This window comes from Buteo buteo, chromosome 3 (genome assembly GCF_964188355.1).
Source record: "Buteo buteo chromosome 3, bButBut1.hap1.1, whole genome shotgun sequence".
NCBI classification, from domain to species: domain Eukaryota; kingdom Metazoa; phylum Chordata; class Aves; order Accipitriformes; family Accipitridae; genus Buteo; species Buteo buteo.
In genome coordinates, this window is record NC_134173.1 from 64531817 (window position 1) to 64545963 (window position 14147).

General features: G+C 38.1%; 1 protein-coding gene across 1 annotated transcript in view; it reads right to left on the minus strand.

The window, feature by feature from the left end:
* Positions 1–245: 245 nt before the first annotated feature.
* Positions 246–14147, minus strand: part of MRPL13 (mitochondrial ribosomal protein L13) — a 40712-nt gene continuing 26810 nt past the window's right edge. Inside the window, exon 7 of the mRNA XM_075023880.1 lies at positions 246–3112. Within this exon, the coding sequence (XP_074879981.1) occupies positions 3088–3112 (25 nt within the window). The 3' untranslated portion in view covers positions 246–3087. The remainder of the gene's footprint in view (positions 3113–14147) is intronic.

The following is a 14147-nucleotide window of genomic DNA, read 5'->3' on the forward strand; positions in this document are numbered from 1 at the left end:
CCAACAGCTCCGGCACCAGTCACCCCAGTCACCTGGGCTGGGGCAGCGGCTGGAAGCAGCACTGCACCCTTCTGCCCACGGGAACCCGGCTGCCCCCAGCCCGTGGGGTCCCCGGCCCGAGGGACACGCACCTGACCGGCTGCCAACACAACCATCTCCCCCCTCGCGCCGTACGGGATGTACGTGCAGTGAACCAAACGAATGAAGAGATTACCTGGGGGTAATAAAGTAGGCATACTCATTACAATTTTATAACTTAATTTTATATACTAAAGCACAAACTGTAATTGCAGTAGTTAATCTGCTTTAACTTCATAATGACATTTACTGGCGCTCCGCTAACCAGAATGCTTCATGTATCATTGGTCATATGTTCACTTGCTGGGTATACCTTGGTAATAAAAAGTAACTGGTGAGCACTACCAATTTATAAAAATGTTATTCAGGTTTTGTATGTTCACCAAAAAAAGTAAGACATAGATGCATATGGTCAACATTTTCTCCAAAATTCAGTCTCTGAATAATCAGGAGCATCTCCTATTTTTCCAGACTGCCTAAGAAACTTAAGTTGCTGACAGTGAAGTATTTAGCACATGATGAACTGCTCATGCCACCCAGATCTTACCAGTGAAGTGTATGTATGTACCTTGTCCTTCCACAAAAAAGAACATTTACTTTAACCTATTGCTTTTAAAAATACTTTTACCAGTTAACTAAATGTGGTTACTGACTTGGAAATGAAGTCTGCACATTCACTGGATGGGAACATTTCCTAGGATAAGCCCATCTGAATGCCAAAGAAATGTCCGATACCAAACTATTATTTCATATAATGAAATATGATTATAAATAAAACAATGTTTTTCTTCCTATATGATACTTGTACAACAGATATAGAAAACACAAATTTTCCTCACCAAACATTGTAAAATTTGGCAGATAGATACCATATCAGCATCTTCTACTATACAGAAAACAACAGGTGCTTCATTTACTTACACAACAGCTTTGGCTTGAGGGTGTTCTGTGCAGAAAAGCAATAATGAACTTCAGGGAAGTAATTTGCAGAAGCAAAATAATTTTTAAGACTTATTTTGCATCATTCAACACTTAAGTTCAGCTTCCTCATTTGGTTTTCATAATAAAAATGTTGCTGCTTCATTCTTTAATACATTCTTTAAGTAAGGAAGGCGTGTTCCTGTGACTTGAATCAAAATCAGATTTTGGCTTAAGAAGGGGAAAAAAGGAAGAGTCTCTCCCCGTGATCTGCCTTTACTGTCTGTTATTTCAGTAAGCTCTTTAACAAAATCTGTACTGTGTTGGGTTGCTAGCAGACCTACTCCTATAGAGGAAGAGCCACTTAAGAAAATACTCTGCACAGCCCCAAACGGGTGTTTTAGTTGGTCAAGAGCACTGCGAGTCCAAAGTGTGCCATCTTCAAAAGCTGTGCCTCGATGGAGCGGTGTTCTGCTCGTCTACTTTCTTAGGTAGACAGAACGCTATGGATATCAACTCTCCTGTTGACAATCACGTAACATCTCCGTATCGAGAATGAAATAGTATTAGGAATATATTTAATACCATTCAGCAGCTAGAATGTAGAGGAGAGTCAACCTTGATGTCATTCAGCACACTAGAGATTTAAGTGCAGAGCAGACCAAACATTATTAAAAAAAAGTAGTCCTCATTCTGTTCATTACTTGCCTACATTCATTATGCAGCTCCTGGAGGTATACCTTTCCCGCCAACACGGTTTGCTGTTTGGATGCAATCTAGCAGACAGTATCACCTCTGAAATTCATGCTGTCCTTGCTGCTCTGCAGTATTCCAGCAGTAAGTTCTGCTGGAACTGAAACGTTACTCTTCCAGCATCCAAGAAACTCCAGACACTGTAAAATGCGGCGATCTTCCTCCCTGTAGCAAACGGGCCCTCTGTAAGCATAAACCAATTTCCCCTTGGCTTCATTTTCAGTGTTCCACGCACACAATATGGCATTCCATATCAAAAGACAGCCAAAGCTTCAGGAAGAAAAATTATGGTCAGTGACCAAATACTTCTTTGGTCATGAGGAACAGGCTAAACTATAGGCAAAGCATGTTGTGCAGAAAAACCTCTTTCTGGAAGGTAGCTGAAGACTGCGAGATAAACTCCCACAGGACATAAAAAATGACCAATAAAAACCTCACCACCTCCTCATTCCTCCAAGATGCATCTTTTAATAATATTTTTCTTCTCTCTAAGAGGACTACAGTATGCATGCACATGTATTTGGTACCTGCACTGCTTTCTCTGAAGAGTTGTGTTTTTCTAATGTCATTTGGCTCTGGAATAAGTTTGATTTTGCTTACCACCATCACAGTAACTTCAGTGGGTATATTCACCTAAAAAGGTAAGGGAACTGCAGGCCTACATAGACATGCATTCAGCAAAACCTCCCCATTCATTTTTTATGGTATATATACTCCGCGTTCTAGAAAAGGCTTTCAGAAGAACCCCACAATCTACTACAGAAGTAATAAACAGCTCAAGCCACTGGCTTTTTTACATCCCCCAAAGAATGAATTCTACACGAACAATTCCCTTTTTCTGAATTAAGGCTGGCATCCCCTCATTCATCAAGCTGTGTAAAGGATGGATTACCTGTTTCACCAGTCATTTACTGACAGCGTGCCATTCGTGGGAGCTCTGTGACCATAATCATTAACTGCTCTTACGGCATGGAATTCAAGTGCTGCAACTTTCAGACTGAGATACTTCATTTCAGTAAACAATGTACTGTTTCCATGAGATGTAAATAATCCTTAAAAATGTATCAATTCTTCAATGATAGTATTAAAACAAATGTAATTAACAAATATCCGATCATACAACACAGAGTACAGGTGGTATTAAAAATATAATATCTATTCTTAGCTGTTTCAAATACAGTAATTTTTATAATCTTTCCAAATAAATTTTGCTAACACTCATCAAAAACATTGTGTATAGAAGGGTTGACTGAGATGCACAGATGCTTCCATGTTAGAATTTTTTTTCAAGGAGGAGAGACATTCCTGATGGCACTTCTTCTTCTTCTTTTATTGTTATTACTTCCTTCGAAAATCTTTAGGTCTAGGGAAAAAAAAAAAAAAAAAAAGGCACTTTAAGAAATGTATGGGACCTACAGTGGCTTTGCTTTAAGGATGCAGTAACAGCCATATCTATTTTTATTTCCTTATTCTGGTGCTTGAAGGTTTTGTGCTAAAGAAGAGTTTTTTCTGGATTACGTAAAAAAGACAAAACAAATCAAAGAAGTTTACTAAGACCTCTAAGAATTTACAGACACCAGGACTAGTTGGTCAAGGTGTTTATTACGAGCCACTCCTACTTTCCTAAGCAAAACAAAAAGCATCTTTAACTGAATGCAGTCTCACAATGACTTTAAACACTAGTATTAATTTGTCTCCACTTTAAAAAAAATGAATAATTCATGCATAAGATGGCAGGTTTTAAGTTAACAGCATAGTCTCCCACTAGAGTAATTAAAACCGATGATTTAAAGAAAAACCTACTTTGAGTCTTAAAAGGGTCTGCAATCCTTTCTGCTTGGATAACAAATGTGGAAAGCGCTCAGACAACAGACTGCTGTTTGTAATCCTCTGCAACTTCCTATTCAAGCATATGTCACTACACCTCTGCCTGCCACACATCCACGGGCTATAGAAACCACGTTCTCCCCGAACCTACAAGGTTCAGACTAGATGATGATTTTTAGAAGAATGCTAAGTCTGAAGGCTAGATGCAAGTCTACATCCCTAACAGGTCCTGGAGAGAAGTCAGGGCTCTGCCCAGTCGCTTCTAAGAAAACAAACAGTGCAGGCCAATGGTCTCTGATGGGCCCGGGATGCACACCGCGTGTGCACAGCATGAAAGGGCTGCTCTTCACAGCACACTGCACCCACACACAAACACGCTGCCTGCAACAATACAACCTGTTATAAATACAGCAGCCCTTTATTCTTGACTCTTCTGATTGCTTCTCTCGTATACCAATCAAAACAGGTAATGTGAACTGTGTCTCACTAGAATTGAACAAGAGATGTAATAACAAAGGTTTTGTAAACATGTAATTGGATACAGGGTCAGTGGATTTGCTGTGAAGTCAAACAAAACCAGCCTGGAATACAGGAAAAGCTGCAAGCCACAACAGTAAACCAAGTTAGATTTACAACAGTGGTAAATTTTATCATTAATTTCGTTCATCAGTGCAATTATTAAAAGCAGATAGCAATGGAAACAGGGAGCTTACTTCGGAGACAGAGAGTTTAGATGGCTGCAGAGATGCCATACAGAAACCTAATATTAGTCATTAGAATTGTATGTTGCAGATCTAGCATTTTTCAACCAATAGCACTGCAAAGTGAAGTAATTCATGCAATTCTTGTACGAGCCTGTAGGTTCTTATGTGAAAGCAACTCTCTAATTCAGGCTATGCTATTTCAAGTGTATCATATAAAATTTGATGATTATATGAATTTTAAAGAACAACTATAAAGACAAGCTAGTGTTCATGCTGTAAGGAATCATAAAGCCTCTTTGTTTTCCATTTAAATGGCGTATTCTGTATTAATGTTTGGACCTGTATCTTTTGTGCATGAAAGAACTGCTGTAAGCACCATATCCATTGTTTACATACTTGCTTAATGTTGGACTTGAACATATGCAACATTTGATGGCAAGTATGTGCTGGAAAGACAAGTCATATTTCCTAGAATCCTGGATTTCAGCACTCGGACATATTCCGCATTTTATAACTCAGATCTCATCTCTGCATACCAGAATATATATATTTCATTATATTACAGTTTGTGGTGTATTAAGAGAGTGGGATTTTGAAAAATTCTCAGCAGTGACTTAGAAGTTTTATCACTGCATCCATCCTAGACAGGTGGATCAGTGTCAAAGGATTTTAGAGATGCAGCATGGCAAAGACATCATTGTCTTGCAGCTTATAGCTATTACTCTTGTTTTAAAGGCCAATTCATCCTCTTGCACATTGCTCAAAGGATTTTGCATTTTTCTTCGAACAGCACATTTAAAACGTCAATCTAGGGTTATGTTGGAGTGCTGCAGAGCTAGGGGTCTCACAGTACTTTGTTCTGGGGTAAAAATCCAATTTTTTTTTCTTGCTTTTTATCTGCATTTCAACCTTAATGCTCATTGTCTTAAAAGTTAAACGCATAAAACACTGGACTCCTAGTTTGCAGTCTTACAAAGTTAATGAAGCTTAACGGCAGGATTTTCTACACTGAAACACTTGTGTGAACAAATACAAAAGTTCTTAAAGCCTTTTCTATTGCCACAGTGGGCTTTTATGCCTACTAGTACTTGGCTTTTGGAGGCCACAACCTCTGCTTTTAAAGAGTCCTTGGCACTAGGAAAGCTAAGCCTTGAAAAACACTGCCTTTGCCAAAAGTGTTATAAATATTTTGTCAGACGAAGAATATGAACCCACAAAACCCTTGTCTACTCAGAGAGAATTATGAACTACTTGTGAACACCAACGGATAACTGCTCATTGATAAATGACATAAATCCATGCCAGAGTGGTGTTCTTTGATGGCAGCGCTTTTGCCCTTCCTCAGCAAAGCACTGAGATTATGCATTTGGAACAAAGGAAATGATATCTCCTCAGAAATTCACCCAAAGGCAAGACTTCACATAGCTGCTGCCTTTTTTTTTTTTTTAAAAAAAGGTAACATTCTTGGGAAAAAAAATTTTGCTGTATATTGACAGCAGGCTCCAAGACAAGGGGAAATAGGAGGCAGAATGTGGGAACTAGCATCTCTGAAATCTAAGCTGAAAGGCAAAGTATTATGGGTTCACTGAAAATATGCAACATTAGTCTGTGCAGCAGATGTCTGCCACCAAAACACGTAAAAAAATATTTGTCCCACTAGCATTTTATACTGCATATAAAAAGCATTAAGACACAGTCCAGTGAATTCTACGCAAAATACTCAGCAAATTAAATTAACAACCATTTATGCTATGCCTCTCAGTGCTTCTCTCTCTTAACAAATTCTTTACCATTGAGTAAAAGAAACTGAAGAGCTGGTCCTAAACTCTTGATTACAGATTTAAAATCTCTTAAATTCTCCCAACTTTTTTCCATACTCACAGCTATCAGAAGAGTAATACAGTTGATGTAAAATTCTGACAATCCACAGTCACTGAACCTTACAAAATAGGTAAACCTGAACATATGTGCAGTTCATAGGATGATTTTTTGCTATGGAAAACAAAGGGTTCTTAGTTGTCCCCACTGTAACTGGTAGTGCTTCCCAAAATTCTGCAGAACTAAGGTATTCCACATAGGCATTATCTTTTGATACGGATGCCAGCCCTACACTCTTGAACGCTGAAGAAATCAAATGGACCAAGAGAGTTTTCCTGTTTACAGGGAAACAGTAACTTTTTTGCTCCGTACCCCACTTCAACAAATAAGACTAAGGTCAAACTAAACCCTAGAACACGGGCTAAGATTTTCTCCAGCGGCACAGCAGGTCTGGTTCAGACTATTTTATAATCTGATTTATCTCACACATATACCTCTTTGCAAACCAATACTCTACAATGCGTTTCTACTCAGATATCTCAAATTTCTAAATAGCCTTGAACTTGCCTTAATTTTGAAAATAATTGCTATTCTTATCTCTTGATCAGTGACAGCTGTTAATGGTAATAATTTCAGCAAGTGTTAATCCAGTCTACAATACAGAGAAACAGTACAACATCAGGAATGAATGTGCATGCAGTTAAAAAAAACATTTCTGAAACTAAGTCCCATTATGTAACAAAATAAGCCAAATGCCTCCTTAAAACATCAAAATCACAGCTACATGCGCCTACAGTTTGTGTCTTCCTAGCCTCCACGATAACTCCCATATGAAAGAAGCTCCATCACTGATAACAGTAATACTACTGTTACATATGCCGTATTATAAATCATAGTTAAAAATACTGCAGTCCTGTGACATCACCACTTTACAATTCTGTAGAAAGCACAATAAAACTTTGATTGCATTTACTCAAGAAACAAGTTATTCAAAGTATAAAAGAAAACAGAACTGAAGGCAGATTAACAAGACTGAACTGTTAGTATTAAATGAAAAATGGAAAGTGAGATAATAAAGACAATCTTCACTGAAAAATCCTTTAATATATTACATCACTCTCTCAAAAAGATGTCAAGATTAGAAAACAGAAGTTCAACTTCCTGACCTGCCACTTTATAACTTATTCACGATATCTACAGATTCTGAAAAAAATATTAAGAGGAAAATGGTAGGAATCCAGTTCTGCCTGGCTCACTACTACAAACTATTTTCAGCATGCTAGTGTGCAAATACAGAGTGATCTCCAAGAAAGGGATCATAGAATCGTAGAATCATTTAGGTTGGAAAAGACCTTCAAGATCATCGAGTCCAACCATCAACCATGCCCACTAAACCGTGTTCTGGACCTGTGAACTACCTGTGGCCCATGAAGACTCTCTAGGCAGCCCGCAGAATTACATGCTCAGCAGAGCAGAGGAACAGGACAATTGATTTATAAAATTCAGAGAAGTTTGTTTCATATTCTAAAGATAAAGGACCTGAACATCCCTATTATAAGGCTTTGTGAATCTGGATGTTCTTTTCATACCACTTATTTGAATGTAATGAAAATCATGAGCTAACTGTACACTGTGTATAAAGGATAAAACGTCCACTTGTGAACAAACTATAAAGGTTGGATCTACAACACTCAACAGAATATGCAAAATGTTGGTGGAATTAAGGATCAAATGCAACAGTTATTTAAATTCTCAGAAATAATGTGCTAGCTATATTTAAGGGATTCTGAAGACACCCTATACATCCAGGTTATTTTTAGTGATTAAAAAATCAGAGCAGTTTGTAAAATCTCACTGATACACAAAACTGACTTACTCTTTCTCAAAATTAGAGCCATTCAGATATATTAACAAACTCAAAAGAGTAGTTGGAGGGGCTAATTGAGATGTGCAGATGCTTCAGATACCACTCACCTACAAAGGTTTTGGGAGTCTTGGTGGACACCAAGTTGAACATGAGCCAGCGATGTCCCCTTGCTACAAAGAAGGCACACGGTATCCTGGGCTGCATTCAGCAAAGGATTGCCAGCAGGTCGAGGGAGGTGATATTTCCCCTCTACTCAGCGCTGGTGAGGCCACAGCCGGAGTACTGTGTCCAATTCTGGGTTCCCCAGTACAAGAGAGACATGGACATACTAGAGAGTCCAATGAAGGTCCACAAAGATGATTATAGGACTGGAGCACCTCACATATGAGGACAGGCTGAGAGAGCTGTGACTGTTCAGCCTGGAGAACAGAAGGCTCAGGGGGATCTCATCAAAGTATATAAATACTTGAAGGGAAGACGCAAAGGGGACAGAGCCAAGCTCTTTCCAATGGAGCCCAGTGACAGGACCAGAGGCGACGGGCACAAACTGAAACACGGGACATACCGTCTGAGCATCAGGAAACATTTTTGTAATGTGAGGGTAACCAAGCACTGGAGGAGGCTACCCAGAAAGGTTGTGAAGCCTCCATCCTTGGAAATATTCAAAAGCTGTCAGGACACGGTCCTGGGCAACTGGCTCTAGGTGGCCCTAGTTGAGCCAAGGGGTTGGACCAGATGACCTCTGGAGGTCCTTTCCAACCAACTGGTCTACAGCAATACAATGACACAGTTAGAATTGCTTTTCAGACAAAACTGTAAACTGTGTGAAATCTGCACAGACACTCAAGACAGAATTCACGATGGCAAGCTTTAGCCTAAGGAGCAAAGTCTCTTCAAGTCATCTCTAAAATCAGCGAAGAAAGACAGGGCTTCCCCAGAGTACTTTAAGTAAAGATCCATTTTATTTATTCCAAATGGAGCTTAAACTACCTGTGCTAACTTAATACTGAAGTTTGGTGATCAAACATGTTAGAAGAAGAAGAACTTAAGCAGCCTCCGTAACAACCCCCACCAATTCTAACATAACACCACCTTGTGCAGCTGCATAAAACAAGGTTATCTTCAATCTAGGTCAGTTCCCTGATTTTCTTTATTCTGTTGCTACACAAGCAGAATGGAAAGGCAGGAAAAGTGATGGATGATACTTAAAAACCAGCCTTTTTGCCAGAAGAAATGTTCATGAAGCTATGACCTCAGCCTCTGAATATCTCACATGGCAAACAGAAACTAACAGTACAAAAAGACCTACTTGCATAGTTGCAACTATGATGGGACCACCCTCTCCCCATAATATTTAATATTCTTTTTCAGTATGATGTGAAATGTGCTCTTCCTAGGGTATTTTTCCTGTCAAAGCGGACAGAACAGAGACCCTTTCCAAAAGTTAAATGTGTTCAATTTTCAACTCCTGGAGTGAATATTTATTTCCATCAACTCTGAACAGACTTGCTGCACAGTTCCATCTTTATTAAATTCTTGTCAGCACATTCCAGCAAAGATGTTTCCCCTTGCCTAGCAATGTTTTGTGGAGGTAAAACAGCCTCAGAAAAAATAAAATAAAATAAGGGGGGGGGGGTTTACTCTGTGAAGGCCAAATCTAAGTAACCACCAGTTTGTGTTATACTGCAACTATCTTGATTTCAAAAATATATAAGCCAACTTACCGCCTTATTTCTAGGCAAGCAAGAGAACACCTTGTAATACAGTCCTTACAGCAGACAGATGAAAAATAGCATTACTTACCTCAAAGAAATAATAAGGTTAAGGCTCTAGAGTAATACACGACACTATTTTATATGTAAAGAAGTTATTTTACAACACTTTACAGCATTTTTATTTTCAGACAATCCTTCAAAAAAGATTTTCTTTTCATTTTTAATAGGTCAGAATACTTCTTCAAAACTACATATCTTAACCCAAATTATTCTGTTTCTCAGAACCTCTAAATGCATTGGGATTAGCTATAACAATATAATTTATATTAGACATTGCTCTTCCTTCTTCTTCCAAAAGAAGTTACACATCTGCCTAATTTTTTCAACCACATGCTGCTCATAAAATAGCATTTAATAACATGACCTTATCTTCTTTCAAGCTCAAAAAACCTGGATAGTCATCTCTCCATAAACAATCTCTACTCAGAATAGTTTTGTTGTTACGTTGCATTGTCCAAGGCATTTCAAAAGAAGTTATACAAAGCCAGATTTCACGGTTACTACAGTCATTCATGTGCTTGAAGCATGTATTCATGACTGCTAACTAACAGTTTCAAAGCTGCCTCTGCTAAGGAGTAAGATTGTCAATGCTGCAGAAGAAGTGACCTGTCAATACCTGCTCTTGACTCAGCAATGCACACCTGGTTTGGAAGCTTTGAAGATCTCAAATTGCATTTTTCTCTTCACCTGCAGGCAATTATCTCACCATTGGAGAATGTGACCCAGAAAGCCAGAGTTCCCTGTACTTTCTGCAATCTCACCAGCAATAACAATGAGTGTTCAGAAAGGATTTAACCTTGCATCAGCACTGTAAAAGGTCAGTGCCTTACGGCTAACTAATGCTGCACACTAATAAACTGACAAAGAGATGAAAGGAGTGGTACAAGAGCAAAAGTTGAAAAGGATAGGCTTAGAATTCTGTTAAGACTTCACTGCTTCCATGAATGAGAAAAAACACTCCAGATGCATTAAAAACCTCGTAAAAATTAATAACCATCCTGTATGAAAGGCACATCCATCTCTTCCATTCACAGTCTGTGCAACACTCCCTATTACTTGAAAAATGTCATGTCTGGTAGGATTCCCATTTGCATGGGTTATCCATTAAAAAAAAAAAAAAAGTATCAGTCTTAACTCACAGTTACCAAAATGTTTTAAGAGTAACTCATGCCAGAGGATTTTAGGTCTGTGGTGGCTATGATAAGACTTTTTTGCACTGGCTTTTTTTTTTTTTTCCTTTTTTCCCCCATTTCCTGCAGAACAGTGGAAAGTTCCCCAAACAGCTGAATGAAGTCTTCAGGATGACTGTGTAGTTTTACAGAAGCTCTGTGTGATATTCCTAAACAGACTTCAAGAATTCTAAATAACAACAGGGAAAAAATCTCTCCAAACTTGGCTGAAAAACTAAAACATAAAAACAAATGTAGTTTAATTAGTGTTAAAGTACTTCTAAATTAGTCCTGAATTTGTTAAGTAGTTAACCAATGATATCCAGTGGCTCATAAATGTGTCTTTTAGGAGAGTTTATAAACAGTTTCTAACAGAAGACAACAGACAGGGGAAGACCAATTAGTGAAAAGATCTTGCAGATTGATCACACCACTTAGTATCTAGCCCTCAGCCAGTCTGTGATCCAATTACTCTGAGGTAGCAGGCACACTAGATCTGTATTACTGTAATGCTCTTCTTCATATTTATGGAAATCACAATCACAGGAATGTGGGATTATTGCTAACTGATGACAGTCGGCTGCTTACACAGGATAAATCTATGGCTCACCTTTCGTGTCCGCTTATTAACAACAATACGTGTTTTTAAGCCTTTTCTTACAACAAAAGGTTCCAAATAATTTGTTTTTGTATAAAACTGTTGCACAATACACATAGCATGAAATTTGTGGTCTATCTGGCATACTTTTAAAGGTTAATTTATGAATACAACTATAAAATTTTGAGTATCTTAAGATTCATTTTTATGGACAAACTTAAAAGACAGACTTCAACAAAGAGTCAAAATTTACTGTAGACTCCAAAACAAGAGGAATATATATATATATATTTTTCAGGTACACTTCGCAAGTTGTGCCAAAGTCAATAGCTACTAGGTAAGTGCACTACAGCTGAAGGGGATTTCTGAACACATTTCCTCTGTTTCACTAATCACACTAGTAAATCAAAAACCAAGGACTAGGCATGGCTATCATTCTCTGTAAAACCAAATTATGTGGTTACACTCAAATATCAACAGAGTTTGGAATGGGGCAGTGCAGGGGGTAGTTGCATCATTTTTCTACTCAAGATGTACCTACTATCCCAGGGTAGCTCTGTGCCTCTGGTAAAATAATCAGTGAAACAGCTAATGATACTTAAACTATCATTAAATTTGCAATAACCACCTTGGCCTATTGTAAACTGTGAACTTCTTGCTCTGCTTGGGGGCAAGAGAACCTTTTCCATATTGGCGTAGTTCTGATGCAGACTATCATGTCAGCTAAAAAGCATTTCTACAAGTGTAACTTATTTCACTTGGAGAATAAACAAGAGTAACAGAAACTGCACTTAGTAACAAAACAGAGTCAGAAAAGGTGGCTTTACTGATACTGTTATGCCAGTACAGCTATAGTGACTAACCCTTTCCTGCGTACACAAAGTTTAAGATAAATCTTTTGTGGTCCTCGACTGCAGCTTGGGGTTTTTTCTATATAAAACTAGCACCTGTTTTAATTTTTAAAAAGTGTCCATAAATCAAGTTACCTAAACCAATGCTCATATGCATTTAGGTACTCTTAGTGAAACTAATAACGCCTTATTTAAAATAAATTGGTTACAACCCCAGTTTCCCTAAAACCAAATTAAGCAAAACTGAACTAAGCTCTTTAAAAATTACTGTCAATCCCAGGTTTTGACATGAATTATATGAATTATGTCTGTAAAATGATTTAAGTTAAACCAATGCAATGTACATGTAAACTTCATCTCAGCAAGATGATGCTTGTTGCAAACGAAAAGGTTTTCTTTAAATGATGTATTCTGCTAAGAACTGTAGGACTGTAGAAAGAACAGCACTGTACACTTGGCTTTGTCCAAAGAATTACGTTATTCTTCAAATAAACAAAGAAGTGGGTAAAGGAACGGTGAAATGCTTTCCAGACTTAGCGTCAGCACCAAAAGTGAAAAAAGCAAATCTAGACATTTATAAAAGAACAATTAAAAAATAATATAATTCTCATTTCATCTGGGCAAGTAGTCCAACAGTAAGATATACAACCATTCTCATATTACTCATCAAATTCCCATTAATATAGTTTCTATTCTCTCATATGAGATCAACAGATTTTACGGGAAAGGAAAAGTAGCTTTGGAACTTTCTTTTTGAGAGCCTCTTCAGACAGCTGAAGTAAAAGTACCCAGTTACTCATTTATTAAATCTCTACCTTCAACTCTAGTTTTAGCTGCAGTGTAAACTAAAGAGAATCAGTAGCACTGGTGTGTTTCATCAATGCTAGAGAAAAGCCAGTAATTCATTTTAATAGGCTAAACAATCTAAACATGAATTTGTCAGATTTCTAAGATGTTTAAGCTACTGACCCTTCTCGATTAGCACCCAGTTGCTGCCTGCTGTTAAAACCTAATGTAGAGAAGAGCAATTTGCTTCTCAAGTATCTGTGTGGCTTTTTGTCCACAGGAATTTAGATCCAGCTATAGTAGCCTGAAATGTGAGACCCAATTACCTTCAAGACTTCTGTTAAGTTAAATTCTACAAAAAATCATGAGATTTTTTTTATGCCCTTACTATAAAAGAAAGTTACCACTGATAGTTCCCAGATTTTAATGGGGGTTAATGATCTCCAGTTAGTTACTGGAATTCCTACTGAGACCAGAAAAGCCACAGAAAATGAACTTCCATAGGGATTCCTCAAAGAGTACAGTGGAACAGGATTGGGGTGTATTGGCAGGATAGCTTTTTCCTGGTTTATAGAGTTTCTGGTTTTAGGAAAAAGTAAGACTGGCTCAAGTCTTTCACAGAAGTTTGTGTTGGCTACCTCTTCTCTGAACACTGATACATGCCAGCCGTGCTCTGTGAGAGAAGATGAGCACTCAAGTTGGAGGGGCAGTACTTATTCCTAGCACAGAAACACCCCATAGCCCAAGATCAGAACCAAACGCTACGACACAAGGCACACTACAAACACAATTCAAAACCCAAAAAGCTGCAGACATACTCTTCAACTAAGCTGAAACCAAGAGGATGGCTAGAGTATGTTTACCTCAGTGCAGAATTTTTAAAGGCTCATTAATAAACTTGAGATGGTCCTTACAAAAAATGCTCAAGACCTCACCATCTTTGGAGGAAATCTTTATGGTTTTCTTTCTGAGCTTCTCCATATAGCTGGAGTAACCATCCCCC